Source organism: Brachyistius frenatus, unplaced genomic scaffold (genome assembly GCF_029030835.1).
Source record: "Brachyistius frenatus isolate BFR_SWC_R1_liver_20210118 unplaced genomic scaffold, ASM2903083v1 Contig_165, whole genome shotgun sequence".
Classification (NCBI taxonomy): domain Eukaryota; kingdom Metazoa; phylum Chordata; class Actinopteri; family Embiotocidae; genus Brachyistius; species Brachyistius frenatus.
In genome coordinates, this window is record NW_027210764.1 from 629,623 (window position 1) to 656,852 (window position 27,230).

The 27,230-nt window shown below is 40.5% G+C and overlaps 3 protein-coding genes across 5 annotated transcripts; 2 read left to right on the forward strand and 1 right to left on the reverse strand.

Moving 5' to 3' along the window:
* The first annotated feature begins 593 nt into the window (after window positions 1–593).
* tmem14ca (transmembrane protein 14Ca) lies at window positions 594–3,257 on the forward strand. Of its 2 annotated transcripts, none has more exons than XM_069716967.1 (5): window positions 594–646; window positions 1,175–1,259; window positions 1,898–1,999; window positions 2,566–2,653; window positions 3,057–3,257. In XM_069716967.1, exons 2-5 carry the CDS (start codon window positions 1,184–1,186, stop codon window positions 3,112–3,114), a joined length of 324 nt encoding a protein of 107 aa, XP_069573068.1. In that variant the 5' UTR covers window positions 594–646; window positions 1,175–1,183; the 3' UTR covers window positions 3,115–3,257. The 2 variants fall into 2 exon arrangements, with proteins under 2 accessions (XP_069573068.1, XP_069573067.1); XM_069716966.1 differs by lacking the exon at window positions 594–646 and adding an exon at window positions 704–1,068.
* Window positions 3,258–3,298: 41 nt separating this feature from the next.
* On the reverse strand, window positions 3,299–19,058 carry mak (male germ cell-associated kinase). 2 transcript variants are annotated; one of them, XM_069716943.1, is made up of 16 exons: window positions 18,930–19,058; window positions 15,206–15,564; window positions 13,862–13,916; window positions 12,891–13,012; window positions 12,172–12,251; window positions 10,598–10,730; window positions 10,292–10,463; window positions 9,534–9,701; window positions 8,371–8,619; window positions 7,958–8,163; window positions 7,580–7,719; window positions 7,287–7,433; window positions 5,653–5,727; window positions 4,733–4,852; window positions 4,337–4,435; window positions 3,299–4,112 (listed from the first exon to the last, which is right to left on the reverse strand). In XM_069716943.1, the coding sequence occupies exons 2-16, from the start codon at window positions 15,307–15,309 to the stop codon at window positions 3,952–3,954; spliced, it is 2,031 nt and encodes a 676-aa protein (XP_069573044.1). In that variant the 5' UTR covers window positions 15,310–15,564; window positions 18,930–19,058; the 3' UTR covers window positions 3,299–3,951. The 2 variants fall into 2 exon arrangements, with proteins under 2 accessions (XP_069573044.1, XP_069573046.1); XM_069716945.1 differs by lacking the exons at window positions 12,172–12,251; window positions 12,891–13,012; window positions 13,862–13,916; window positions 15,206–15,564; window positions 18,930–19,058 and adding an exon at window positions 11,527–11,583.
* Window positions 18,550–27,230, forward strand: plcxd2 (phosphatidylinositol-specific phospholipase C, X domain containing 2). The gene is made up of 8 exons (XM_069716951.1): window positions 18,550–19,122; window positions 19,559–19,695; window positions 19,842–19,961; window positions 20,681–20,734; window positions 20,857–21,012; window positions 22,068–22,178; window positions 23,488–23,618; window positions 24,933–27,230. Exons 1-8 carry the CDS (start codon window positions 19,020–19,022, stop codon window positions 25,090–25,092), a joined length of 972 nt encoding a protein of 323 aa, XP_069573052.1. The 5' UTR covers window positions 18,550–19,019; the 3' UTR covers window positions 25,093–27,230.

Below are 27,230 nucleotides of genomic sequence, written 5' to 3' on the forward strand. Positions count from 1 at the left end.
AGATGAAGGAGTGACTTTTTGCAAACAATTAAGTCGTCCCATTTTTTGTTCTTCTATGTCTGGCTAATTACATGATAGAAATATCAAAATACAAAAGCCCTTATAGAGGAGAGGCTTAGGAGCAAATTACTTTAAAAAATAATGGCCTGTTGTTTATTGCAAATCAATTTGGTAACTAGTTTAAATTGCCCCCGTTATTTTCTGCCGGCACAGACAAACATGCAAACATGACAAAAAACTGTAAGCACTTATTAATGTAGTTTATCTTTTTAAACGTAAAATATTTGCCTATATAATATTAAAAATAACTTCTACTTTTGGAGCAATTCATTTTACACACAAAAAAAATAATTTATGTTTTTGGAGTTAGAGGTCTGCTTGTAATTGCTGATGCGTTCAGATACAGTCGGAATTTTAACACAAGATAGTTATGGTGTTAGGATATATTTACGAGTTGTGCCCATACATATAAATACATACTTTGATGAGTAGCAGTAGGTATTTCCCCTAATGAACGCAGCACCTCGCACCCAAGTACTCTGGCCTACATTTCCCATCAGCCACCCGTCCCTGTGCTGTGTGTACCAATAATCAGTGCCCGGTGGAGAACAGGCTGCATTTGCTTCCAGTGGAGGACAAACTGAAGGTGGGAGGTTGTATGTTGCTGTTAGCTCTCAGTACTTGATAGTCTCAGACGTTTAAAGCTTTAATCGAGATTAAAACACGAGTGTATATTTTATAAGGTGACTTGGTGCGTAGGTTCAGGATATTCTGTAAATGCCCGTGTGGACTCCGCTTGTGCGTTTTAACAGCGACGCTAGTTTACGCTTCTGGTGCGCATGTTACATGTCTGCAGCAGTTTGTCTTATCTACGAAGCCAGACGCGCACATGTCCCCTCTCCGTGTAACGATGTCTGATAAAAAAATAAAAAAACAAAAAACACCCAAGTGCTGCTGCGTAACTTTTCGGCTGCCCCGATGTTTCCTCATTTTCTTTTGGTTCAGCTAGTTTGCTGTAACAGCTCTATTTCCCAGGACTCAGACAGGCTTTTCACTATTTTTGAATCTGTAAGTGATATTAGATTTCCAACAGGAGGTCGTCCGAATTGAATTGTTACTGTGCGCTATCTTCCATGTGTTTGTTGCCTTACTGAACGCGCCGTGACCCTGACAGGTGTCCAACATGTCTGTGGATTGGGTCGGATATGGATACGCAACCCTGATCGCGTCCGGGGGAGTCATCGGTTACGTGAAAGCAGGTAAGTGTTGCGTTTAATTAGGAACACCTTCCTCTCTGGTGGTTACAATTAGGCACGCGCCATGTTGGATGCCTTTTTGCCTCTACTTTCCATCTGTTTATGCCGATTATTACTATATTTACTCTGTCTGTGACGGCCTCCATGCAGATGCAGACAACAAAAACAATGCCTTTCGAAATGTACGCAGGCTCGGGATGATGCTCTGTCACTGCAGATAGCAAACCCGGATATCCGTCTCTCCTGCTGTGGAGGCAAGAGATGTGATGCCATTGTAGTGGGGACACAGCGTGAAGCACTAAGGTCATAATTAAAATGGCATTTTAACGGCTCAGTTGTTTGCTGATATTTCACGTCTGTCTGCCGATACCGATGACGTGACGTTATCGTGCATCCCCCAGCCACAGCACCTTTCACCCCCTTCCGACGTCATCACTTAGTAACAGTTCTGATGGGAGCCGCTGTCCTGCCAGCAGACATTTGTGTTCCCGTAAAGTTGTCATGTGCACTCAGTTATCTTTATACATTAGAAAAGTGAAACGTGTTGCTATCTAAATACACGAAGCCCTCCCTGGTACTGTACATGCTCTTCCGTCCCGTGGATATCACCTGGTGTTGACCTCCTGTGTGTCTTCTTTCAGGCAGTGTTCCCTCCCTGGCTGCTGGTGTTCTCTTTGGAGGCCTCGCAGGTTTCGGTGCCTACCAGATCTCCAATGACCCTAAAAATATTTGGGTGTCCCTCGGTTGGTATAATTCAGATGTTTTGGTATGTACAGTTGCGGTCGAGCTAACCGAGCCTCCTTAATGTGCAAAACATTCTAGAAATGTGAATGATGTCAACTAAAGTTTTGATAAACAGTCCCAAGAAAGTTTCATATTCAAAAATCGGATTGATTGATTGATCCTACTATAACGATTGGCCAGACATGACATTTTCTTTTTAATGGGGTTTTTAATTAATATGGATGGACGCCAATAGGTACCAATTATGTAATTTTATCACTCAAGTCGCTGATGGAAATTTGTGTTGATAAGGCTGACCCTGCTGTTGCGCAAAAAAAAAGCAGTATCGGATGAGGAAAAATTAATCTTGTAACTAAAAGATTAGATTTTATCCACTTATTCATACAAATGCAATTTATTAAAAAAAAATAATCTAAATCATCAGAAAACATTTAATTTGTAAACTCCTACTAAACAGGGAAAAATAACTTTGATTGCAACTGTACTGTATGTCCTGCATGTGGGTGAACTGTGTAAAGAGTTTCTGTCCCTTTACTATTTTTTACCACTATTTGCTATCTGCCAGCTACATCAGGAGCTCTGAGCGGCATCATGGGAAAGAGGTTCTACGGATCCAGGAAGTTCATGCCAGCTGGTTTGATGGCTGCTACAAGGTCTGGTATTCATCTCATCTCCTCTATAGTCCAGGATGAACTCTAAAGGATGTTAACTTATTGCATGTCAAAAGCACTAAATATATTTGTGTATTGCTGTCAGGATGACCAAATCCGACGATAGATTAGTGACACATTTTCAAAGCAGTTCTGGGGGTGACATGAAGTGGACCTCAATAACTGATTCTAGATGATCATAACTACTCTGGAGAAACTTAGAAAATATCCCTGAGCTAAAAGTTAATAACACTGATGTAATGTTTATATCAGAGGATCATTTTCATTTGGTGGCATCCTGTATATCATTTTAGCTTATTTGTGAGTCCATAAAACAATACTGCTAGCAGGGTGAAGGTAAATTCATGCTCTGTGAATGAAGTCTAATGTAATCCTCTTGTTTCAGTCTTGTGATGGTGGGGAAGCTCAGTTTGGCGATGCTCCAGAAACCCACAGAGTCCTGAGCAAGTGAAGATGTCGTATCATGGACAACAAATTTCCCATCCGCTCATGTAGATCTCGTTTTTCCAGGAGGAGCTTCTCAGCATTTGTCATTTTGTGAAAAATGTATACTTGAGGATGAAATATATTAGCTTGTTTATATTGAGCCTGATGTGCTGTCGTTTTTGAATGAATGCACTTTGAGCTTTCATACATTTATTTGTATAAAATCATTACAAAATGTTCCATTTATTTGTTGCATAATACAAAGAGGTTTGCAGTTGCCTGACAATATGCAGAGTGATTTGTATCTGTAGCCACTAAAGATCTGGTTATGCATCATGGTGAATTAAAGCAGAGAAAATATAACTGCAGGAATCGCTAACAAAAAGACGGTTTCCAATTTGTCGTGGGTAGTGAAACAATACTCGACAATAAAAACTAGTAAAAAAAAAAAAAAAAGGTGGAACACTATTCTACATTTAAATTCTATTTAAAATACCCGAGCACTAACAGTAGAATTGGCTCACTGGATCCTTCGGGAACACAGTGGGATTGTCTTGCAGAGAGTACCAGTCTTTGTTCAGCATCATGGCAACCATCATCTCCATAACAGAGATTCCACGCTCATACACTTGATCCTACTTGTATGAACATGAAAAATGACTTCACAAAGAATGTAAGAGGTGTCGAACCCATCTTCAATGTCATTCAGGAAGCATATGGACCGATATATTTCCAAGAGTTTTGAGTTTTAATGTGGGTAAAGCGCCACTCTGGATTAATTTTCTCAGCAGAAGATACGTACCAATAAGACACGCAGCCCAACAAGGAGAACTTGTTGCATCTGCTGCCTCGAACTACCGATTTCCTCCGTACTTGGATGTCCAGTCGACCCTGCCGTGGACCGGCTGCACAGCAGGAGCTCTCGTCAGGACATTTCCAGAGGTTTTCCCCAATGCCGAGTAGCTGCTCCCCTTCATCTGAATCCTGTCTGTCCTCCTCCTCCAGCCCTCGTAATCTAGAGGAGCACGACAGCAAGTTAATTTCTCCAACTCCAATATACAGTATAGCTAGACAGTGAGCCAAGTGTCTGTCTTAATTAACAGACTCTTTATATGTAATGCACAATAGCATCAAAAGTAGAAAATCAATAAAAACCAAAGCTTTTGTCTTTTAAAGATATAATGATTTAAGCAAAAAAGAAAATAGAAACTAACAGCAACTATTAGAAAAAGACAATACCTTCACTAGTTTCACTCAATGAGGAGTTGGATATGGGCTTGAGCTTTGCAGATTTTGACTTTTCTTTTTTATTATCAGGAGAAGAGGAAGAAAGATTGACTGAAAGAGTCAAGAAAGAGGAGAAATACAGTTGAAGTGAGAGACTGTTTGGAAGGAAATATTGTAAGTGAAACAATGGAAACCGGAGAGATGAGAGTACAGGCTGATCATACGTGAGAAAAAATATATTTAGACTCCAGAAACTGTTGATTAAGATAGGAGGAGCAGAGCAAACACTTGAATCAAATAAAGTGTGGCAAGATAGAAGTTTTTTTTTTTTTTTTTTTTTTAAGCAGTTACCTTGTTAACTACCAGAAATCATTTTGTTGGCTGTGTGCAGGTGAAATGAGTCCTTACTTGGGTGCTGGCCCGCCAAAGGAGCAAGCTGGATTCTCTGTCCCACTGAGCCGACCTCTTTCTTCTGAAATGAAGGGATGTAACCACCGGAGAGGTTGTACTTGGTGCTTACGAAGTTCCCTGGAAGGAAAGAAGGACATAGTTCAAACGTCTGCACTCTTTTTTCTGCGTATTTTACAATTACATTCGCCAGGTATCCACCCAGCACAGGTTCCCAGTCAGCATCATATTAGATAAAATAGCATTCAGCATTTAAAATCACGAAAAGACATACAAATGAAGGAAGCTACAGTAAATTGCTTTACTGACACTTAAGTATTTGTGTGAACATGTGTGAAGTAGCTGCTGCATATGCAAACGCTACAGAGAGCAAGTGTAGTCATTCAACTTTTCAAGCAACGCCGGCGAGCTGCTTAACCGGCAGTCAGACATGGTCATCAGTACAATTACATTACATTATTACATTTCATTTCATTTAGCTGACGCTTTTATCCAAAGCGACTTACAATAAGTGCATTTCAACCATGAGGGTACAAAACCCAAAACAACAAGAATCAATCAACAATTAGTGAAATGCCCCATTGTTTCCTTGTGAACATGTGGTGTAATTTACCTTCTATATAACAACTGGAGCTCTTAGTTCCCAGGTTAAACTGTGTATTTGCACCTTTGTCTCCTGCAGAGCTTTTAGCAGCAGCTTTCTTTCACATGTTAAGCTGCTGTTTGAATACCTGAAGCTTGTTGCATCAGCCGCCACGCTGATTGTTGGTTTATCTCATTTTACCCTGCAGCCATTCTACGTACTACAACTATAAATGTTCTATCTAATAAGGAAGCCCGAGATATCTAAATCTGTACCATTGCTTCCAACTTGAAAAATACAGCAAATCAGTGAAGGTGAAGTCATCTCATTTCGATACCTTTGGAGAGATCAATTTTCTCCAGTATTCTTTCTTTAACAACAGCTTTCTCCGGTGGGCTCTCCACAGACTCCTCTAATCGCACAGCAAGTAAAAAGTAGAGTTGGAGGAAATGTGCATGCAATCAGAGGGAAAACAGAACAACAACACGGGTTAAAAACCAAAAATACTTTTCAGCACTAAATGAAATATTAGATTCATAAGTAATAGGGGAGAACTATTAAAACAAACATTGCTAAGTAAGTGCTGAGAGGTGGGACAAATGAGAGGGGGGAGGGGGGCAGTTGAGGGCCATTTAAGGAACACTTGATCTAACACCGACAGTCTTGATCTCATGAATAAGCAATGAAGAGGTGAAAGAAAGAGACAGGAGAGCAGAGAGGAGACAGAAGAGCACAAGGAGGGGACCCATATTGTGTGTCTGTCTACATGACAAATGATTTATAGATGTCTCATATCATGAAAGCCGATGACACTTCGGGCTCACCCCCAGCACCCGTAACTACTGATCAGGAGACATTAGCTGCATCATTAGCATTTAGAGCCTTTGTGTCACATGGAGGACATATTATGTAACACAGACAGTCGCCAGGTTTCCACTGCAAATGTAACGGTGTAGTCGTTTCTTTATCTGATCTGCTGACTGAGCAGGTTCTTTGCCTAATTTTGCTGCCAAAACGCAAAACCTGATGCGTTAGCTCGGTCACAGATAATAACAAAGATTGTTATTTTTTGCTGGAAGACGGTCTGTTTTCCTTTGGACGGTGCAAGTGTGCATACTTTATGTTACCCAAACTGGATCAAATGTGCTATTGCAAACATTTTCATTCAGGTGAGGGGTAAAATAAACTCTGAACTCACTAAACTAAACCATTAAGACACCAAAAAATGGTAACTTTAACAGACATAATGGATTGAAACACAATCATGGGTGTAATGCTGCTGGAACTATGCTGAGCCACCTTTTTTCTCCAAGTAAAGAAATCAAAATGTTCTCAGTTCTCATGAGCCAGTAAAAATGCATTGACATGTTTTAACTGCTTGAAGGTCATCTCTAAAGTATATGTCATGCAAGAGAGCTAATAAAAACAAAGATTTGGTCAGAGATGGAATATTGACATTTAAGGTGTATTGATTGATTCGCGACGTCACCTTAAAGCAACATTTTGATCCACGAGCTTTTGCTTAAAGTTCCTGTACTCATTCAAAGTTAAAAGCCGTCTAGTGTTTTAGAGTTCAGGTGAGTAATTAAGAACAACCATTTAGATTTTGCAGGATTATATTGTTGACCTTATCAAATAAAGAAATATTAAAATGTTGTTAACTTTTGTATATAAACTTGCCACCTTAGAAACCGAGGTTACACATCAGAAACAGGAACTGAATGTCACAGTGCAGTGTGTACGCTTGTGTGTGTGTGTGTGTCACGGGTGTCCCTAATAACACGACACCCCCGTCTCTAACACAAGTCATTCAGGCACCTTCTCTATAATGTGATCTGCAAACTGTTGGGCTGCTTGTTAGGCATAATTTCTTTTAACATGTCAGTGAAATCTGGAAACCCGAGACCTCTCCACTGTACACTGCGCCGTGCGCCTCTTAACACCTCTGCATTAAACATCTGCAGTCCTTACCCGCGTTGGCTCTGGTGACAGATAATCCTCCTCCGATAGGACCGAGTGGTTTATTTACAGTGTTTGAGGAGGTCTCCCACAGGTCCCGCAGCGTCATACCACTCAACTCCTTGTCTCCAGAGGACGACTGATTCTTGCCGATCAAGCCTTAAAACACCAGAAATACTACAATCAAGCCTTTCATCAGACTTCACAATAGTGCAAGTTCGAGAAATGCAACAATGCTTGTATTTTTTTTTAAGTTGCAGTGACCCGTTTGCCACAATAAAGACGGCACTCCCGATTAGTCTTACCTGGTAAGTATCGTGACTGACTGAGATAGTGCTGCCGCGCTGCAGACCCTGGGAGATTGGAGTCCATTTGGCTGATTTTAACGTTGCTCGGTAACTTTGTAACTGTGCTGAAGGAATATAGAGGTTTCTGCTCCTTGGGCCTGAAAACACAATCCAAACACTTCAAATGTCTGTGCCTCCAAAGCACCTCATTTTTAAGTGCGTCACATTAGGTCTTGAATTGGAGTATGGCAGTTTTACAATTTATCATATTGTTAAATATTTGTGACAGAAAACGTTGCGTGTACATATATCATTGTCACATACAGTAGTTTATAAAATGACAACATGCTTCACATCTCAGAAGCGTCCGTCCTCTTCAAACATTACAGCACTTACTGTGGGCAGTGCTCTTTATGGCTCCTCTCCTCCTTTGCATTCCCCAGGCTGGGTTTCTTGGAGTTGGAGGCGGCTGTTTCCGATGGGTCCGATTCCTCCCAGCTGTCGGAGGTCTTGGCCACCGTCTGGCCCCAGCGACGACGGCCGCTCTTCAGTGCTCCCATCCCGCCGCCAACACTGTTCTCGCTGCCCAGCGATGCCCGCTTCTGCAGACAAGACTACTGTCATGTTTGGATTTATATAAAATCTGTCTTACTGATTTAACTGCTACTTTCTGCTACAGTCACTGTTATTAAACTCCGGATCCTTAAAGAGGACACAGTTAATCTGGCAAATCCATATAATCCGAAACCCTTTCATTATTTTACTTTATTAATCATGAAATAAGGCTCCGATTTCATAAACCTACTCACTGCATGGCTGAGGCCTCCTGATTTACTGTCAGCTTGAGGCAGCGGGATCTGCTGAAGAGGCTGGTGCTGCGGATTGTTTCTGGAAGAGGAGGTGGAGGCTTTGGACTCAGACTCGGCCTGCTGGGGCTCAGTCTTGGACTCCGAGGCCTGTTTCTGGGCCAACGGCCTCATCTGGATCTTCTTCACCTCCTGGCTTTGAGGACGAGGCCCTAAGACTTGGCCTACCTGGAAGTAGGGATAACGCAAGGCCTGGCAAGGAAGAAGAATGAAACCAGATTGCTATTTTGTGTCTTCCAGCACAATGTCTTCAATATTATGTACTTGCATAACACTAGAGGAAAAGGATCAATGAATTAGATCACTATTCGCTCAAACCTGCAGGGATTTTTTTTTTTTTTTTTAATGCACAAGATGTCCTGATAAATTCATCTGCAAACAACATCCATAGCAAAGACTTTATTCTATTCAATAATTCTTGAGGTTTGCTGTGTGAATCAGAAATGGTTTCTTAGATTAGATCAGATTAAATGTGCATCCTGACAGATCCAAAACACCTGGGAGCAGAAAATGGAAAAACATCATCAAACACTCTGTCGGGGTGTTTCCTACTAGAGGCCCACAGAGCAATTCACCCGTCTCAGTGGAGCATACATTACAACTAACGATATAACAGCCATTAATTGAGCATGACACATTTTGCAGGGACAGCAGGAACGAAGTATGGTTTAGACACTATTTAAACTGACTTGGATTAGGATGCTGACTCAGTCTCCGTATTGGCTCAGATAATCTGCATGTAATGGCAAATGTTTCACTGGGATGGAAACTTCCTTTCTGCGGACAGGTATGTCCTTTTGGGGTTAAGTATAAATATACTATAATAAGCTATAATCTGGTCCAGAAAAGCCAAAGTACTCTTCATGATGCACAAGTTATAAAACCTGGGGCACTCGCAGACACCCATTAACACCCAGCGTTCCCTCCAAGTGCAGACTTTATTATCTCTAGACGTGTAGACGGGGCTTGACATTCAATGTTATACTAATGCACATCAAATTCTTTCACTCCCGATGAAAAGTATTATGTATTGGTCAGACATGGTAAATAAAGCCTTGAGCTTTAACCCAACCTTAAGACTTTTTGTTGACTCTGGTCTTGCGTACCTGGACAGCAGTGGGCCTTTTTTTGGGGTCCCACTGCAGCAGGTCCTTCATCAGGGCAATAGCCTCGTTACTGGCATTAGGGATAAGGGTCTTCAGGTGAGTCGGCACGCATTGGGGGAAGCGAAAGTTCATAGCAGTTGCTAGTTGGTAGCCCTCCGGCCAATCAGTCTAAGGGAAGAGACGATCAAATGATTTCATCAGTTTATGTTCATTAATCAGGAGTTTACACATCGAGACATGTATATTTTAGTTTTGAAGTTTACATTTAAAATATATCATAACCATAGTTATATATAAAAACAATCGAGCCTGTAAGTGAATATTGTTTCAAAAAAAAAAAGCCCATAATAAACCCCAAATCTCACAACCTATTCATGCATGGTGAATGTAAAGATCACATCTGTGGCAATACATGTTACAGACTCATTTCCTGATCAGGTGATACAAAAAAAAGGCTTTCTGTTGAGGAAAGAGTTAACAGTGATGTATCTGGAAAGCTTTTGTGATGAAGTGGCATCCTGTTCTGGATGAAGCACACTTCAGCTGCTTTACACCATAGAAACAACAACACTGCTCCTATTTATTCTTATATGAAAAAAAAAAAAAAGTAATCACTTACTCACAAATACATTATTTGTTTTTCTTTAAGAATGTTATTTCAATTAATATAAGCACCTAATCAGATTAGAGTATTGACGATTAAACACCTGAACTGAGGTCGAGGTTTTCCCACCTCTCTCCATTCACTCTCTTCTCACCTTTTTGACAGTTCCCAGGACTTGGCAAATCTTAAAGATCTCATCCACTTCACTGTTCCCGGGGAAAAGAGGTCTGAGCGTGTAAAGTTCAGCCATGATGCAGCCCACAGCCCACAGGTCAATAGGAGAGCTGTAGGTGGATGATCTGAGCAGGACCTCTGGAGCTCGGTACCTTGATGGAAATCATATGAAGCACTTCAATAAAGTCAATTTCTTCCCCTCTATTGTGTGGTTTAGCAGACTGAAATTGATGCTTTAAGCATTCTTCTTCTAATTGTAGATGTGCATGATAGAAAGTCCTCTCACCATCTAGTTGAAACATAGTCGGTGTAAGGAGGTTTGGAGCGGATCTCTCTGGCCAGTCCAAAATCGGCTATTTTGACCAGCTCTGGACCCATGCACAACAGATTCTCTGGCTTCATGTCTCGATGGAAGAAACCTGCACAAAGATTTATGTTGAGCTTTTAATGGACTCCTCAGATTACAATCATACATAAATGCACTGCACCAGTATCTCTCATGAACCACAAACACCGTGTATAATTCAGACAGAACTGCTGATGAATATATTTATCTTCCCTGCAGCAGTGATGGGTCGGTGCGTTCAAGGACAAAGTTTTTCACGTCAACACGTTCATTATTTACAGCAGGGCCAAAGTCCTTGAGTGTACAGTGATTCAGCTGGCACACATTGGCAGTGCAATTTGCAGTCACATTAAATATTAAAATTGTTTGTAAAATGTCGAAGACTACAGATCGAAGACTACAGATCACAAGATATAAAAATGATTTTTTTTCTGATGAAAAGTTTTTGCACAAGGAGAATTGTTAGTGGAACAATGCCATGAAATCTAAATTAGTTGTACCCGAGAAAACAGCTTAGCTTGCATCATGCAGAAAACATTTGCTTCATCACTCTCAAGTAAAACAAAAGTAAATTTCTCCTGATAAAGCAAGTATAGGAGCTACAATGTTTGATGTCATGAACAAATCAATTTTGGACCAGGTCTCTATAAGAATATATATATATATAAAAAATAAAAAATAAATACATCAACATCCCTAGTAGCCATTAAAGGATAAAACAAACATATCTGCATGTGCAATATGTTACCATTGGCGTACCGGAGGGTCACACTGACACGACTTTTTACAATATCACGTCCACCCACACTGGCATGCTAAAGGTTACGCTACATTTTGAACGAGTAAATAATGACAGAAAAGCCTCTTACCGTGCTTATGTACAAAAACCAACCCAGAAAGCACTTGGAACATGATGTTCCTAAGTTCATTCTCTGAGAACATCTTATTCTCTCTAACAACACATGGAAGAGATAGAGAGGGAAGGAAGGAGGGATAAAAGAGAAATCAAAGAAAAGTGTTAAGAGTCGAGAAGATTTCATGCATTTTAGATGTGTGGAAGCCGGGGCCATGAATACCGAGTGTGTATAACCGAGAATCTATGAGCAACCTTTTTTTTTTTTTTTTTTTTTAATCTATCCTTTAGTGATGTAGTTTCTTTTGATCAAACATAACCTTGACTGATTAAATTAACTCTGCGTCAGACAATTTGCGTGCTTTTTAGATAACAAGGCATCCATACATCCAGTCATTTAACAGTAGTAAAGCAGACCAGAGAGTTAGACAAGTGTTAAAACAAGGCAGTAATGGAGGGTTCACATATTACAAGAATTTGATACATAACCAATTGAGTCATTCTGATATTTGATTGAAATATTTCACGCATTATGGCTTTACAGTTTGCTTGTGGAATTCTGATCTTGAATAATGAATTTACTTTGAGACTGTAAGTGTTCAGTGAATCTTGTAGTATGAAACCACTCTCATACGTCATGAAGGAAACACGGGACACCTACCATGTTTGTGAATAAACGACAGGCCTTGTAAAATCTGAAAGCTTATGTTTCTTATCACTGATTCTGGGAACAATTTTTTTCTGTAAACATAGAATCGATATCATTCTCATGAGCCAACTAATAAAAACAATAAAAGCATTACATAAACAGCATTCGGTTCATCTTTGCACACATAAGCTAACTTGTAAAAATGTGCTGAAAAAAAATGTAGAATATAAAATAAAAAATTATGTTTAACCGCTCGTCAAAACGTTGTTGTCAAACAGAAAAAAATAGCAGACAGGTGGGGGAAGCTGCCAAACCCCAGGTGTAGGTTTCACGTGTACACACCTGGGGTTTCCAAACGAGCAAAAACATCAGGGGCTCCCACCAGAGAGGGTGTTGAGTCTGGCAGCAGCTGTTTGCAAAAGGAAGCCTAATGCAGTGGCCGTGCAAACTTTTGAGAGGATGGTGATGTGACAGAAATACCAAATTTTCCACGAGGAAAGAATTGGATCCCAACAGATTTTTCAAATTGCATCACAAACCCTTACTAGTGTGCAAAAAATAAAATTCATGAAATCTTTTGGTGACATGTTGACCACGATGGGCATGTAATCCAGTGGGGGCTGACTTGCATTTCAGAATTCCATGTTATGATACTGGTATAAGACGACACCACTGTGTTTTACAACGTGAGCAAACTTTGGTCGTATGAATTACGGCATTTCTCTTCTTACCTGTCCTTCATAAGCTGGTAGAGGTTCTCTTTCATGTACTCAAAGACAAAGTAGAGGTGATCGTTCTCTCTGATGACCTCTTTTAGTTTCACCACATTGGCATGGTTCAGCTTCTTCAGTGACTGGAGGGACATGTGATTGGGAAGGGAAGAAACATTTGATTCACGTAATGCAATAACATGTATGTTAACGTAATACAGATATCAGAATAGTTAATATAGGAACCGGTAAAGTAGTTATGTAGAAGGGTCATTGTAAAGTGCATTATTATGACATTTTTGTTAAATATGAATTGTTGTGCAAATGATTGTAATTAACAATCTTTGGTGTATTTTATGCCACCATTGTAGTTTAAGCCTAAATATAGTTTAATAATACCCCTTATTAAAAACGAGGGCCTTTTATTGGCTCTGGTTTTTGGCTTTGCCATTTAATCCATAATGTTCATGTCAATAGATTCACATTAAGTGGTCAGTTGAACATTGGACCTGGAGACAAACAGTGGGTGGCGCCAAGTCTCCACTCAAGTGACATTAACCCACAGCAGAAGAAGGTGAGACAACATGACGCCATGAAAAGAGCATCAGTTAAACGACAAATGGTGGAACATTATGTGGAAATGATGAAAAAAAAGAAAAAAGAAACGTAACATTTGTCTTATTTTAATCCAGATGTTTCAATACACATCAATGTATTATGACCATTATGCAAAATAATGACATTATGCTCAAATAATTTACGTTAAGGCCTTCATGTAGAGCATGAATGAAGTTCCCTTCCTGGTCCTCATTTCAGTGTGTTATATTTGAAAACCTGCAAGCACACACAGGATGTTTTTTGGACAATTGTGACTGTCAATAGCATCCAAAGAGGTGTAGTATTATTGTCTAAATCAAACACACAAAACCATTCTCCCCTCATGGATGTTGCCATTTACTGGGAGTACTGCTGCAAACAATAAGTATCCTTACCTTCACCTCTCGTAGGTTCATACATTCCTCCCATGAATAAAACTTCCTCTTCATCCTATAAAACAAATGGAAAAAAACAATGAGGAAAAAATAAGTCAAGATATGCATAGAGTTTGTGTTAAAGGAATGGTTGCATAAATTATAACCTATACACAATATGGTTACTGTCTTCACAAAATTCCTTCGTGGGCCTCCGTCAATAATTCAGCTCTTTTGACGCGGCTCCAATTTCAGCTCATATCAGTACAGGAGGAAAAGCTGCAAAAGCCGTAGATTGTCAAATTATAGAAACTGTTATTTTAAACTATGATTCAACGGGTTTGATTTCTCTCTACTTGAATTAAGTCAAAATAAAAGCACACCTGAACTCAGCTGATGGTATAATGTGTCCGTTTTATTGTAGTTGTGTGTTCCTATGTATGTCAAGATAACACATCAGCTGGTATACGCTTATCTTCTCTAATCAACGTTACCGCTAACTCCCTCTGGAATTACGTAAGAGTTGCAGAATGTGCAGATATCTTTTTCTCCTCGCTGGGCACCAGCCAGTTTCAGTCATCTCTTTTCACAGTGTCAGCAACCTGACACACCCCCCCTCTACTTTCACTCCCTTTCACCGTCACCACATGTATTGTCTTGCATGGTAACCAAATGATCAACCAGTGGACACGTCTCCGCGGTTTCTCATCTATTATTGAGCACTGCTGCCATGTTGCTGAGACAAAGCACTGGAAGCTAGTTTGTTTGCCCTGGTGATGGCAGGAAACTTGAATGAGTCAGATTATCTGGGACATAAGTTTCATAAGTGCATGTGCAAGTAAAGCCGGTTAGTGTGGCAGCAAATAATGGTGAGAAAAAAGTTGTGCCTCAAAGTTATTGATAGAAAATCTTGATCACATGAAGAGGAGGAGAGAATATGAGGTGAGAATAGTCAAATTTACATTCAGGTATTAATATAATAATTTGGCTTTATGCATGCAAAATCTGAAATATATTTGGATGTAAAAATAGAAACACAAACACTTTATATACATTAGATTTAGCACTATGTTTTACAGATTGAGCAGGTTGAGCAATAATGTCAGATTTAAAGATCAGAATATTTTTTAATTTGACTTCTTGCCATCGATAATGTGAGGCTATTTCAGAGATTAATGTTCAATACTGCTCAAAGCTATTTAATGTGTAATACGGTTGCATGTCATGACAACGTCAAACTATATCATAGTATTACGCTGATTATAAGAAGTTTAAGACCACAATATTGGTTCTATATCAACATGTTGTAAAGTCTAACAAGGAGAGATGATAGTTCAACTTTTAACAAACGATCAACATCCTCACCTCTTGATAGCTACGAGTTCTCCAGACTCGTTGCTTCTCCCCATCAGCACGCTGCCGTAGGTGCCATCACCCAGCTGCCTCAGGGTGGTGTAGCGATTCATCATCTCTCAAGACGATTTCATCCGCTTCTTATCTTTCCTTATGTGTGCGATGAGTTGATTGATTCATTGATCAAATGTCTTCTCCCGTGTTCTTCCGCCGAAGTAATGCTCAGTCTTTGTATCACCAGCCTCTTCTCCAGAACTTGTTCTTCCCCAGACGGAAGGAGCTTCAGGTGGCCAATGTGTCACGATGTCCAGCGATTCTGGGAGTTCACAGCTCATCTTGCAGTGACTGGTCCATTGTTAGAAAGGCCGGGTCTAGTCAAGAAACACAAAGAAATGAAATATGGTCAACAACGGACATGCCAATAGAGTACAATCTCAAAAATCTCCACGAGACAGGATTCCTAAGAGAAATGAGGACAAAGCGATGCTCGGACCACTTCTTATCTGTTCCTTAGTGAGGAGGCTCAGGTGTGTGTCACAGTAGTACGGAAGGAGGATCCAACGTGAACACCTGAGGGAGATGACACAGACAGCCCTAAAGCAGATTAGGCCAACAGCAGGGATGTAAATAGGATGTTCCATCACCGTCATGCTTACCGGCATCCACTACCTTTCCGAGCACCCTGCCTGGCAAGAGGATTTGAATGACGCTATAGGGAATACTGATCACAATGTTATGTTGTATGTTCGGCAAAATAAACCTTGTTTTTCCACAATTACAGCGACAAATACGAGTAAATAAACACTTATCATACTTGGATGAAATTTCGAAAGAAAAAAATTGATTCAAAACTGGACCATATCCACACACGTATTCTAATATCCAGAACTTGGAGAATATGGTTGGTGAGTAGTTTCCCGGAAACCTTTTAAGCAGAGTCTCTGTTTGCTTGGATGACTCATGTTTGATTGTCTTCAAATGAAGACCTACGGTGAGCGCACAACGTTGGTGAAAAACGAGCCAGAACTTAAACATAAATTATGGGCCAAAACAATCAGGATAACATTGCTTTTCGCAGATATTCATATGCGACAAGGGCTCCATAATCAATTTTACTGGGATATAATTCCTTTGTCTGTTTGACTTTTCCTCAAGGAATGTTTACTCATACTATTACGAGATATTATTGCCACATTATAAAGACAAGATTGTGACTAAAACGTGGCAAGAATTACTAACGTATTACTTGCTAATTTTTTTTTTTTCTTTTCTATCGGCTCAAAAAGAAACAAGTGGTGCTAGTTTATAAGCATTTACCAAATGTGCAACCAAAGGACTTGACTGAAAAAACATAATCTCACGTAATAGGAGTAAAGAAGTGTCGAGGAAAATATTGTATTTCTTGGATTAACGATGGTTAACAGATATATTGGTTGCAAATAATAATGAAATGCAAATAAACATTTTTTAAGCCACATCATTTTGAGCATTAGGGAGTAGGGATTTGTTTTCCATCTGTAAACTATTTTAATGAAACTTTAGCGAAGCTGTGTGAGCAAGCAGAACTCGCCTCTTAGAGTACTGACCTGCTGTATGCAGGTTAAAGGAAATGCAGTTGCAGGCAAGCCAAGGGCAACTAAACAAAAGGAGTAATGTTATTTCTTTGGGACCAGGGGAAAAAAAAAGACCAGGTTTATCTCTAAACCCCCCAGAAATTAACAAAACATAAATGTTTAAAGATTTGCCATGCCTTCTGCACACTGCATTTACATTCATCTTTTGATTTTTCCACTGCAAAACAGAAATGCTTTCTATAAACAACACTTGATGTCCAAGTCTCACTAACTAAGACGAGAAGATAAGCAAAGAGGCCGGCCAGCCGATTGCTGGTCTGCACTCAGCTTTCACAGATGGCAATCTGTTGTGGAGGGATTTAAAGGGAATTAAGATATATCCAGGCCACATGACATTAGGAAGCTATTCAAGGTCAATTATATTGAAAACACACGTGGACACTAAGTGGAGAGGAAATAGAGTAAATTACATTTAATCAAGACTGATTACTTGATCCTATAAACTACTATAAATAACTGAGCTATCAAACACTTTCAACCACAGCAGGCCATCAATAAAACAAAACATTAGTCCTACTCTTACGAAAAATAACAGGTTTTTGATGGACGATAAAATAAGCATAGTAGTTTATCAAAACAAAACCGGACTTGACATTTGTTGTTGACAGCTTTGTCAGCTCAGTTCCTCAACTTCTTTGAACAGGACTATTTCGCGCTGTTTTCTTCTTTCTCTCAGTTTTAAACTCACCATTTAGAGTTGTTGCTCCTTTCCTCGTCCGTTGTTTGGGCGTACTGATAGCTCCAGATTAAATAGTCGTAGTATCCCGTCTAAACTGAGCTCTTACGGTAAGGTGTGTGTATGTATGTGTGTGTGTGTGTGTGTGTGTGTGTGTGTGTGTGTGTGTGTGTGCGTGTGCGTGACTTCTCCCCATGGAAACGTACACACAAACGCGACGCTTGTTCAGCTGCCAGGCGACACCTGCCGCAATGCTTTGTGGGGGATGTAGTCCTTGGAGGCGACGAGCATCAGAAGTGTTCGTTTCGGAAATTAAAAAAAAGGTCGACATTAATGTAATTAGTTTGAAGTTTGGGTTCCCAGTGGACACTATTTTGAGTATTACTACAATATTACAACCCCAAACATGACAAAATGAATAATAAATAAATGTGATCATTTTTTATTTATTTATTTTTTATTTTTTTTATAAACGCCATGCGAATTATTTAGCCTGCTATTTTAGACCCAAGCACAGCTGCTTAAAACGGAAAGGTGTCTGCCAAAGTAGGCATGCTTCGCTCTTCCAGAGCATTAACAACACAAGAAAACGAGAGACGCTCTTTTACCTCACACAACCTCTCTGAGCAGTAGCAGTTCGTCCAATGCACCAACAGATGGCGCTGCATGACTGTGGTTGTGCATACCCGGCTAATGAAAAGCTGATGAGCCACAAATACATCTTCTATTGGCTTAAAATGTTAAATAACTATTTAAAATATTCTTATTTGTATTTGTAGACCAATAGCTTTGACATTCCTAACACATCACATGACCAACCGATCCAATTAAAATCTGCTAATTTAAGAATAAAATAGATTAGATAAAGAATGCGACACCAGAGCACAGACATAGGTTTTGATGTAAAAGTATTTGAGTTAATTACGTCATCCACCGTCAGCTTGGCGGCCTCGGATGAAATGGTCTAGATGAGCTGATTAATGATTTATAGGCTTCATTTTATCAGGCAACACGTCAGAATTTGCTGACTCTGGACCAACAGACAATCCAACCAATGCACGCACCTCACATTTCTCTGTGTGTACAAGGGGGTGATCTTTGCACACACACACACACACACACACGAAGCGCTCCGGTTCAGGTTAAACCAAGAAGCAGAGAAGGGGCGAGAAGGTAACAAGTGGAATTGCACTCTAAGAGGATTATCGCGGTCGTTAGCTCCCCGCTGGCCTTGTCAGGATGCCCGGTGTGCCGGTTGGAATTGGCCAACAACGCACCGCGACGCCATGTAATGGCCTTCCGAAAATCGGGTGTGGAAACGGGTCCCACTTGAACTGATGCCTTTGTTAGTGCGTTTTGTTTACGTAGAGTTTTTTTTTTACTGAAATAATTGTGACATTCCAAGATGACCCGCGGTAGATTTTACCTGTTGGGAGCGCACCGGAATCCGTCACCCGGACTGCATTTGTACCAGAGAGCGGTTTCCTGAGGTGGTTGTTGGCAGGCAGTTCTTGACATGAAGACGAGACCTGCTGGGATTGGCAATGTCAACGCCGACTGGATGGGTTCGCTCCCGTCCAAGCTCAGTGCCATGCCCCTCAAACACCTCGCCGTGCCAGGTGAGCCAGCTGCGCATAAAGAGGTTTGGTTTCCCCAGAACACTTTGGCAGGATGACAACAAAGCTGCAAGCCTGGTAGGGGTGTGATTTTGATACAAGCAAGCTGTACATGATTTTTAAAATAGTTTACAATGGAGAAAACAGTTGGTTCGCTTGCCTCTTCCAGGTGAACGCGTGAATCTTAACGGAGTGCACCTGAAAAAAGACCAAACGAATAATGATTGTGCATTATGGTCAAATGTCCATAGCCAACTTCATAAGAACAACAATGTGGACTCCTTCAGAACTGAATGTTGACTGCAAATGCAGAAATATTGGTTCTTCCTTCAGGCGTTCCTCCCAAGTCTCATTTCCATTCCTTGGTTTTGTCTGAATGTCTGTTTTTCCTGTTCGGTTTAAATTTCACATCAGCAGCAGCTCTCGCTCTTTCTTTCAGGGTCTCATGATTCTTTCACTTTCTGGGTGGATGTACATGCGCCAGTGGGCCCCGATCAGAAGGTTTTTGTCCAGTACCTGGCCACCATGTTCAGCGTCTTAGCCAAGAAAGTCATGGTGAAGTGGTCCATGACACAGGTACTGCTCTCAAATCACCGCAGTCCACTAAGCCAGCCGTGTGGGGAGCCGGGTGACATATATTGGGCAGATTATTAGAAAGTCTGTTTAACAGGGTTTTTTTCAGCCAGCTGTGATATGTGATGTGCTGCAATCGGTGTTCCCAGAACCTGAATTTTGTGGAGCAGTTGGATGCAGGAATTCGCTACTTTGATCTCAGGGTTTCCGCGAAACCAGGCGAGCCTGGACATGAACTCTATTTCATTCATGGCCTCTTTGGACACAAGGTGAGTGGAAGAGGAAACAATTATTGGCATTTAAAAAAAAAAGATGCCATGTGACTACTGTGCCGGTCTCCCTTTTCTTACTTGTGTTTTATAATTTACTGTATTACTTTATTTAATTTTGTAAACTGTCACAGGCGGGTATTTCCCTCAGCATTGAATATTATTGGGTTTGTAAATCTATATTAAAATAGCATTTGAACCGAGTTAAACATTTTGCCAGCTGGTCTGCCTCTCATTTTGTATGAAAAGTGAATAGCTTCATCTACTATCGTGCTCTGTTTCAATGCTGTTAGTGCAGCAGACGACCTTGAACGGGGTTCAAAGGTTACAGCATGATTTATCCCTCTTCTAAAAATAGGTGTTTCTGACATGTGCCTGCTCCGTGTGTGACACACAGCTTTGACTGTGTCATGAGATGAACTCATGACCACAAAATAGAACATAAATACAGCTTGGCTGATGGCAGGGACAGCAACATTTAACACCATTATGCGTTTGCAATTATTTAAATTTTGTGCAGTTGGTGCTTGACTCCATTATTGTTTATTTTATGATGCAATGTGGCAGTACTTTCCATTTCACTAGTCCACAAGGCATTCAAGTGGAGCTTTGGAGCTCTAAAATTATGACTAAGACCAGCCCTGTCCTTTTTGAATTTGTATAAAGACTGAGAGACCTGAACTGATCTTTAACCCTCCAGTCTGCTTTTTCCCCTAAAGGTGAGGGACGGCCTGTTACAAGTCAACTCTTTCCTGAGCAGACACAGGAATGAGGTAAGAAGCATATTAAATAGTATGAAACATATATATATATATATTTTTTTTAAATCAAACAAAATATAAAATACTTTAATGTGTTGCTAATTTAGACAACTAACAGGTTAAATTTAATTTAGGTAGTATTTCTGGACTTCAACCATCACTATGCGATGGAGGCGGAGCACCATGTGTACCTCATTAACATGCTCCAGGAAGTGTTTGGCAGCAAGCTGTGCAACAACTGTGCAGTGGAGGGCGTCACTCTGGATTACCTCTGGGAGAAGAAATACCAGGTGAGATCAGAAGGCAGCAGTGAAACACTTCCAACATATTTTTCTCACCACCCGAATCTTCCCGTCGCAGGAATGAAAGGATCTCTATTGATTGTGCCTTTGCATGCGAGTGAGTGCATGAGAACATACCGTCTGCTGCATATGTACATATACACGCAAAAGGTGTGTGCGAGTAGCGGATGGTTCACTTAACCTCTGTGCTCAGGTAATCCCTGCCATCTGTGACTCTCAAGGAATTAGTTGTGAGCATCATCCCATTAACACTTGTCCCACCATCCAACCCGATACGTTCAGAGAATTCAGCCTTAAGCCGTCTCCGTTTCTCTTTTGATCTTTCATACATTTTTCTTTCTTATACTTACCTCCTGCTAAACACCACCTGTCTCTGACAAACTTTAAATCTTCCATAATTTGTATTCCTCTTACACACACACACACATCTAATTTTGTGCTTCACCCTACATTTGGCTTCCTTTTACTGCACAGATACATGAAGATGAGAGCTCACCAGCTAACCACGAACACACTCGTCTGCCTGCATCTGTGTATTCGGGCTCCTCGTCTTAGGTGTGAATACTATGGACATTCAGATTCTATCATTCCTGTTCTCATGACCCTAATCTGCAACTGGCTTAGTTGGTGAAGGAGAGAGAGTGTAGAGCAGACAGAGGAGACGAGCAGAGTAGAAGAGGAGGTGCAGTTAGTAGCGGCAGAGGGCAGCCTTCCTCCTCACTTCATCACCGTTAGAGACACTTTAACCCTACCTGTTCTCATAGTCTTTTTTTTTTTTTTTTTTTATGATTAAGTGTCTATAATGTAAAACTAAAACATTTATTTCCACTTAGACAACAGGGTAAATATGTGCAGATATGACTGTAAATGCTAGGTTATGCGTGATTGTCCTTTAAAATTTGGATCAGGCGTTACATTGTGTCATGTTCCTTGTTTTTAAATGTACATTTTGGGGTATTTTATATTTCCAACTGTTAAGTCGAGCACAAAATTGACCTGCAAGTCTTTCAAACTCACCATATTTCATTTTCGTCTCTCCACAGGTGATCGTGTTCTACCATCATCCGTCAGCCCGGGGCATCCCCGTCATGTGGCCTGGCAGCAAGATCCCTGCACCCTGGGCAAACACAACTGAACCCAACAAGCTTACACAGGTCCAAAATCCACATTTACCCTTTTAATATGCGTAAGAATCAAGTCCTCATACATATTGTAGGAGCTAAATTTATTACCTCAAGCTGCTGAGACTGCTACTGATGGACAGCTCTGCTCGCCTTCACAGGTAAATAGAACTCGAAATAGAGCTTAAAAGGTTCATCTTCCCTTTCTTACTCTGACCGACGCAAATAATCTCCTCCCATGTTGGTAAATGGTAAAAGATCAGGAAGGATTCTCACCTTTGGAAGATCTTTTATCTTCTTCCATTTTAGCGTCTACAGAAGCAGCGTTCAGCGATTATCCGCCACACAGCTGTGTGATTGCTGTGGCCTTTTTCAGAGCAGACATTTGGACTTGTGATTGTGGGGAAAACACAGGTGGAATTAATGATGGCTCAGTTCAATTAAGTGTCCACAGTAAGCCATGACAGTGAACCTGCACCTAAGCATGACCTCCCCTAAGCGAAATGCAGCCATCATTAATATACATGCGCCTTTCCTACAAAAGGACAAGTGAAAATATCTGCAGTGAAAAAGGTCTATTGGTGATGCATGGACAGTTTGGGAGTCCACCCAACATGGTCCAGGCTCCGGTGTGAGGCGTTGCTCCTCTGCTCAACTTTCCTCCAACCCTTGAATTGAATCCATGGAGTGACCTGTCTGAAGAGCTCCGCTCCTGTTTGTTGTTACCATGAATTAATAGTTACTGGGCGTTTTACTTCGACTGTAGAGTGACAATCAAGATTTTATTGTTTGTACAGTGGATAAACGTTTCCAACGATGAGTCCACACAGCCTACAGCGCGACATACAAAATTTTGGCGCCAAAATCCCTTAGCACTTCCGGGTTTAAGCACATGACAACAATAGTGCCCTTCCTATCTGTGCCTGAGCTCCAGGTATTAGCACAGCGACGCCTAGTGTACACATAGTGAACAGTTGGATGATGGTTACTCCAGCTCTGTATTCGGCTCCTAGATAGAGGCTGTATTTTTTTCAAGTTCTTCGAGGGAAAATCAAATATATGAAGTTTATTTAGCATTATTTTGTAGGTTCAAGCAAAAAAAAAAAAAAGAGGAAGCGACCCCTTATTTTTTTCCATATCCATCTCCAAAGTTGTCATCATGTTCACCTATCCTCTTCATTTCTTCCTTCCCTTTTTTTTTTTTTGCCTCCTTATCCCCAAAGCTTCTTATCCACTAACCTCAACAAAAAACAATGCCGCATTCTTGCATTATTTGACCACATTCCTCACACTAAAGAGCTCTTTAGATAAGATTTTCTCTATTTAACTCTCCCCCGTCTAGTTCCTGGAAACAACACTGAAGGAAAGAGCCAAGCAGGGGTCCTTCCATGTGTCCCAGGCCATCCTCACACCCAGGGTTAACACTGTGGCCAAGGGCCTGCTGTGGGGGCTCCGGAAGTACCTGGTGGAGAGGTCAGTGACTGGGTTTGGGTGAGCCACAGTGAGTGATGACTTGTGAAGCATTAAAACACATTTGTTGGTTATAACGTGTAGCCTGTTTTAAAATAACAGAGGACTTCTCTTGTTTGCAGGGATCACGTTGAAATGTTAAGAAATATTTTCGTCCTCTTTACTGCTCAGCTTCATTTATGTAATTTAGTTTAAGGCCAGTAGAGGGCAGTACAGTAAACGCTGGTAATGTAGTGCATAGGGCAAAGATGATTGTTGGTTTTGTACAAAAAAAAAAAAAAGGGGGGGGGGGGCAATAATCAAAACCACTGGAAGAAATGCTTTAATTACCAGTTATGATTAACTTAAACCATAGTTTATAAAACAATGTTAAGTAATAAGAACAAAACTATGTATTAGTGTTTTGTCTACTTAAACAACATATACTGTATATCAATATCCTTTTTAAAACCTTTTTCTGCATGTATCTTTATTTCTGGCTTATCTGTTGCAATAATGGTTTATTTTCACTAAGGATCAGGTGTAAACCCAATCCAAATTGACAGTGTCAAATAGAAACACATTTTATAACTCAGATTAGAGATTTTACCTTTCCTAAGCAAGGGCTGAATCTGGCTCCATGAGCCCAAGATTTAAATGGAAATTACAGTGGAAATCCTGACTTAAGGTCATGCCACCAATGCCATGGTATAAAACTCTTGAACGGACACTCCGGCGAGACAGGAGGTGGCCTAATTTTTCACTTCCGAGGAAATGGGATTGTTTATCACTGCTGGATAAACATTCTGGCTTCCTGGTTTTGTTCTGCTGGTGGCTGCAGCAGAATGGAGACTTTAAGGGTGTTCGAAGTGATACAGCGACAGTATCCCTGTGTGGGTGTGTTGGTCTGTATGCCAAGAACCAAAACAGACCGTGTTTGAATGCAGAGCAGTGATTCTGAGACAATAGTGGCAACCGAGTCTCTCACTGACAGACAGACACAAGCATCACTCTCTTCAACTTAGTTTTTTCCATCAGGTCTACTCTGTCCCACATAGTGACACATCAAAAAAAAAAAAAAAAAAAAATACAACATCAGTTTTTAATGAAACTTGATGGACAGACAGATAACCATTCAGCCAACAACTGATTGGACTTTGGCAATGTTTGGGCCATAACTATAAAGCCCACAGAGACAGAAATGTGACACTAGGTAGTGTGATTGCAAGGTCAGGCAATCAGTTTATATTCAAATTCAAATGGCAGGATGTTCGATGTGACTCAAATCGGTCTAACTGTTTGCCTTCTCATACAAACTTCCTTCTTTTGTGGCTCTAGAAACCTGCCCACCATCATATCCTGGGTTGAGGCTCAGAGACCAGGGGTGGACGGAGTCAACATCATCACCTCAGACTTTGTGGATCTCACTGACTTTGCAAATATTGTCATCAAACTCAATAACCTGCTGCTGTCGGAGCAGGACCACAAACCAAGATGACACATGTTTTTCACAACAGGACAAAGGTGTGCTGACCCTCAGTGTGGTGGTGGTGGTTAGAAATCTGATTTGTCCACCTCTTTTGGATGAAGTTACCTTCATAATTATGTATTACATTTCATTAATGACACGAATAATATATTTTTGTAATTGTTCGTAAACAGCTCTTCCTTAAGCTGATAGCACTTCACGGTCTTACTCTTAACATTAACATATCCAGGGATACTGTATGAGCCAGGACCCTCCGACATACAGCTTTTCAACCTTCCGGGAACTTATCAGGCAACTTCTGTTCACAATTTTGGTTGTAGCTGACTCTCATCTCCATGAACAGACCAAAAGAGGAAAAGAGAAAACTAGGCAGGCACAGTGTTTTTTTTGTGGTTTTTTTTTTTATTTTTACAATCTTCTTAAGATAAATCAATTCCTGTCACACCACAGCTCCTTTTCCAAAATTTCCAGTTGGGGGAAAACAGGAAACATCACATTTCTACTTTTAGATTAGACTGACACACAGGTCACTGGATGTAAAGCTACTGTATCTGTTACCTTGATGATTATATAACTCAGGAATTCAACTTTTCCAATTTAACATCTAAAGTGCATCAGTGACAGTTTTGGACTTTTATTTCCAGCTTTTGATATTTCAGTTGTTGCTTTTTTATTTTTTTTATTTTCAAAGGTTCTGATCACATTTTGCTGTTTTTCAATTATTGCAAGAGCGAGAATCACATGCTAAATGCTGTATGTAAGTATTTTAGGCATCAGCATTTGCATTTACATTTTGTATCTGGATGAAAGGATTGGGACAAATTTAAGGGGTACCAAAACATTTTATTCAAATAAAACTAAGTCTATGAAAGAAAATGTTCAATAAGATGGCAATGAAAATTGTTTATATTGTATTTCAGCCAATGTAAAATTTGCAAGTGAGCTAAGGTTGGCTTTTTAAATGTCTCCTTAGTGTTTTTCCAATAATGAAACGAATGAACAAGCTGCAGTTTTTCTGGATATTTTTGTTTCTATGTTAAGAAAAGTAATTCATTGCAAAGGTGGAGCCCACTGTGCCAACGCTGTCTCACCACTAATGGCACTTAACAAGAGATTCCGACAGTGGCACCTATAGGTGGAATTGTAGAGGGGAAAGCCAAAAATGTATGGAACTTGTGCACCTATACAAATACACAGCTATAAATGTTTATGTTAATTGTATTTTTGCTTGGAATTTTTCACTTCCACTATTTAGAGACACGGAAATAGAAAGTCTGTAATTAAAGGTATGTTGAAATGCATAAAAAAATCCATACACAGTATGTCACATCAGCATTTGGTTGAATACACCAGAACATGTGTACCTGAATTGAAATCACGATGAAAAAAATGGCCAAGTGTTCAAGTCTGAAATGTTTTGCATGTGTGTCTTGCATGTGTGGATCTGCATCAGTATGTGTGTGTGTGGGTGTGTGTGCGCATGCAGTGACAGTCGCTCTGCATTCTTGTGGTCTGGGTCGGGAAAGAGAGGAGGAGAGCGAGACAGCCTAGCAGGGAAAGTGATTCACATAGCACAGAGGAAATGAGGGAAAGACAGACTTCAAAGAAAAAAATGAAGAAAGATGACAAACTCCAGCTGTGCAGTCAATGACCAACAAATGAAAGACAAAAAGGGCAGACTGAGATAAGTTCAGTAGGAATCATTGAGTGGATGAGGTAAGAGAGATTTATCAGAGCAGCTGCTTCTTCCACCATCATCAGCATCCTCTAATAAAATGTTTTCATAACAATTTACCCCTCTTTTTACACCCTCTGACTAACCTGTGTGAAATTGCCTGTTCTGTCCAGGCCACATTGTTGACACAGTTGAGTGTGGTCACCAAGCACCACAAGGTCCACTCAGACACAAGTGCAGGCACTTTAATTGTGGAGTAATTACACATACCAAGGCAGGCAAGTGGGAGAGCAGCAGCTCGGACTGAGAGCATTCCTCTGTTGTTTGGATTGGTCCTCTCCTTTATTTTCTCCCTCTCTCTCTCCCTCTGTTTGTCCCTAACTTCACTGTATCCCAGTTGGCTTCCCAGGTTTCAAAGGAGAAACAACTCAAGCATGATCATTCAGATGTGAATGAAGTCCGAAAGAAATTA

Bases quoted from the DNA above. Each gene is read 5' to 3' on its own strand.
- tmem14ca (XM_069716966.1), top strand. From the start codon at position 979: ATGTTTCCTCATTTTCTTTTGGTTCAGCTAGTTTGCTGTAACAGCTCT. The intron at 1,069-1,174 runs GTAAGTGATATT...TGACCCTGACAG, and splicing joins TTTTCACTATTTTTGAATCT to GTGTCCAACATGTCTGTGGA. The intron at 2,654-3,056 runs GTCTGGTATTCA...CTCTTGTTTCAG, and splicing joins GGTTTGATGGCTGCTACAAG to TCTTGTGATGGTGGGGAAGC.
- mak (XM_069716943.1), bottom strand. From the start codon at position 15,309: ATGATGAATCGCTACACCACCCTGAGGCAGCTGGGTGATGGCACCTAC. The intron at 13,013-13,861 runs GTAAGGATACTT...ATGTCCCTCCAG, and splicing joins TGAACCTACGAGAGGTGAAG to TCACTGAAGAAGCTGAACCA. The intron at 7,434-7,579 runs GTAAGACTAATC...TGGTGTTTTAAG, and splicing joins TCAGTCACGATACTTACCAG to GCTTGATCGGCAAGAATCAG.
- plcxd2 (XM_069716951.1), top strand. From the start codon at position 19,020: ATGAAGACGAGACCTGCTGGGATTGGCAATGTCAACGCCGACTGGATG. The intron at 19,123-19,558 runs GTGAGCCAGCTG...TCTTTCTTTCAG, and splicing joins CAAACACCTCGCCGTGCCAG to GGTCTCATGATTCTTTCACT. The intron at 22,179-23,487 runs GTCCAAAATCCA...TCCCCCGTCTAG, and splicing joins AACCCAACAAGCTTACACAG to TTCCTGGAAACAACACTGAA.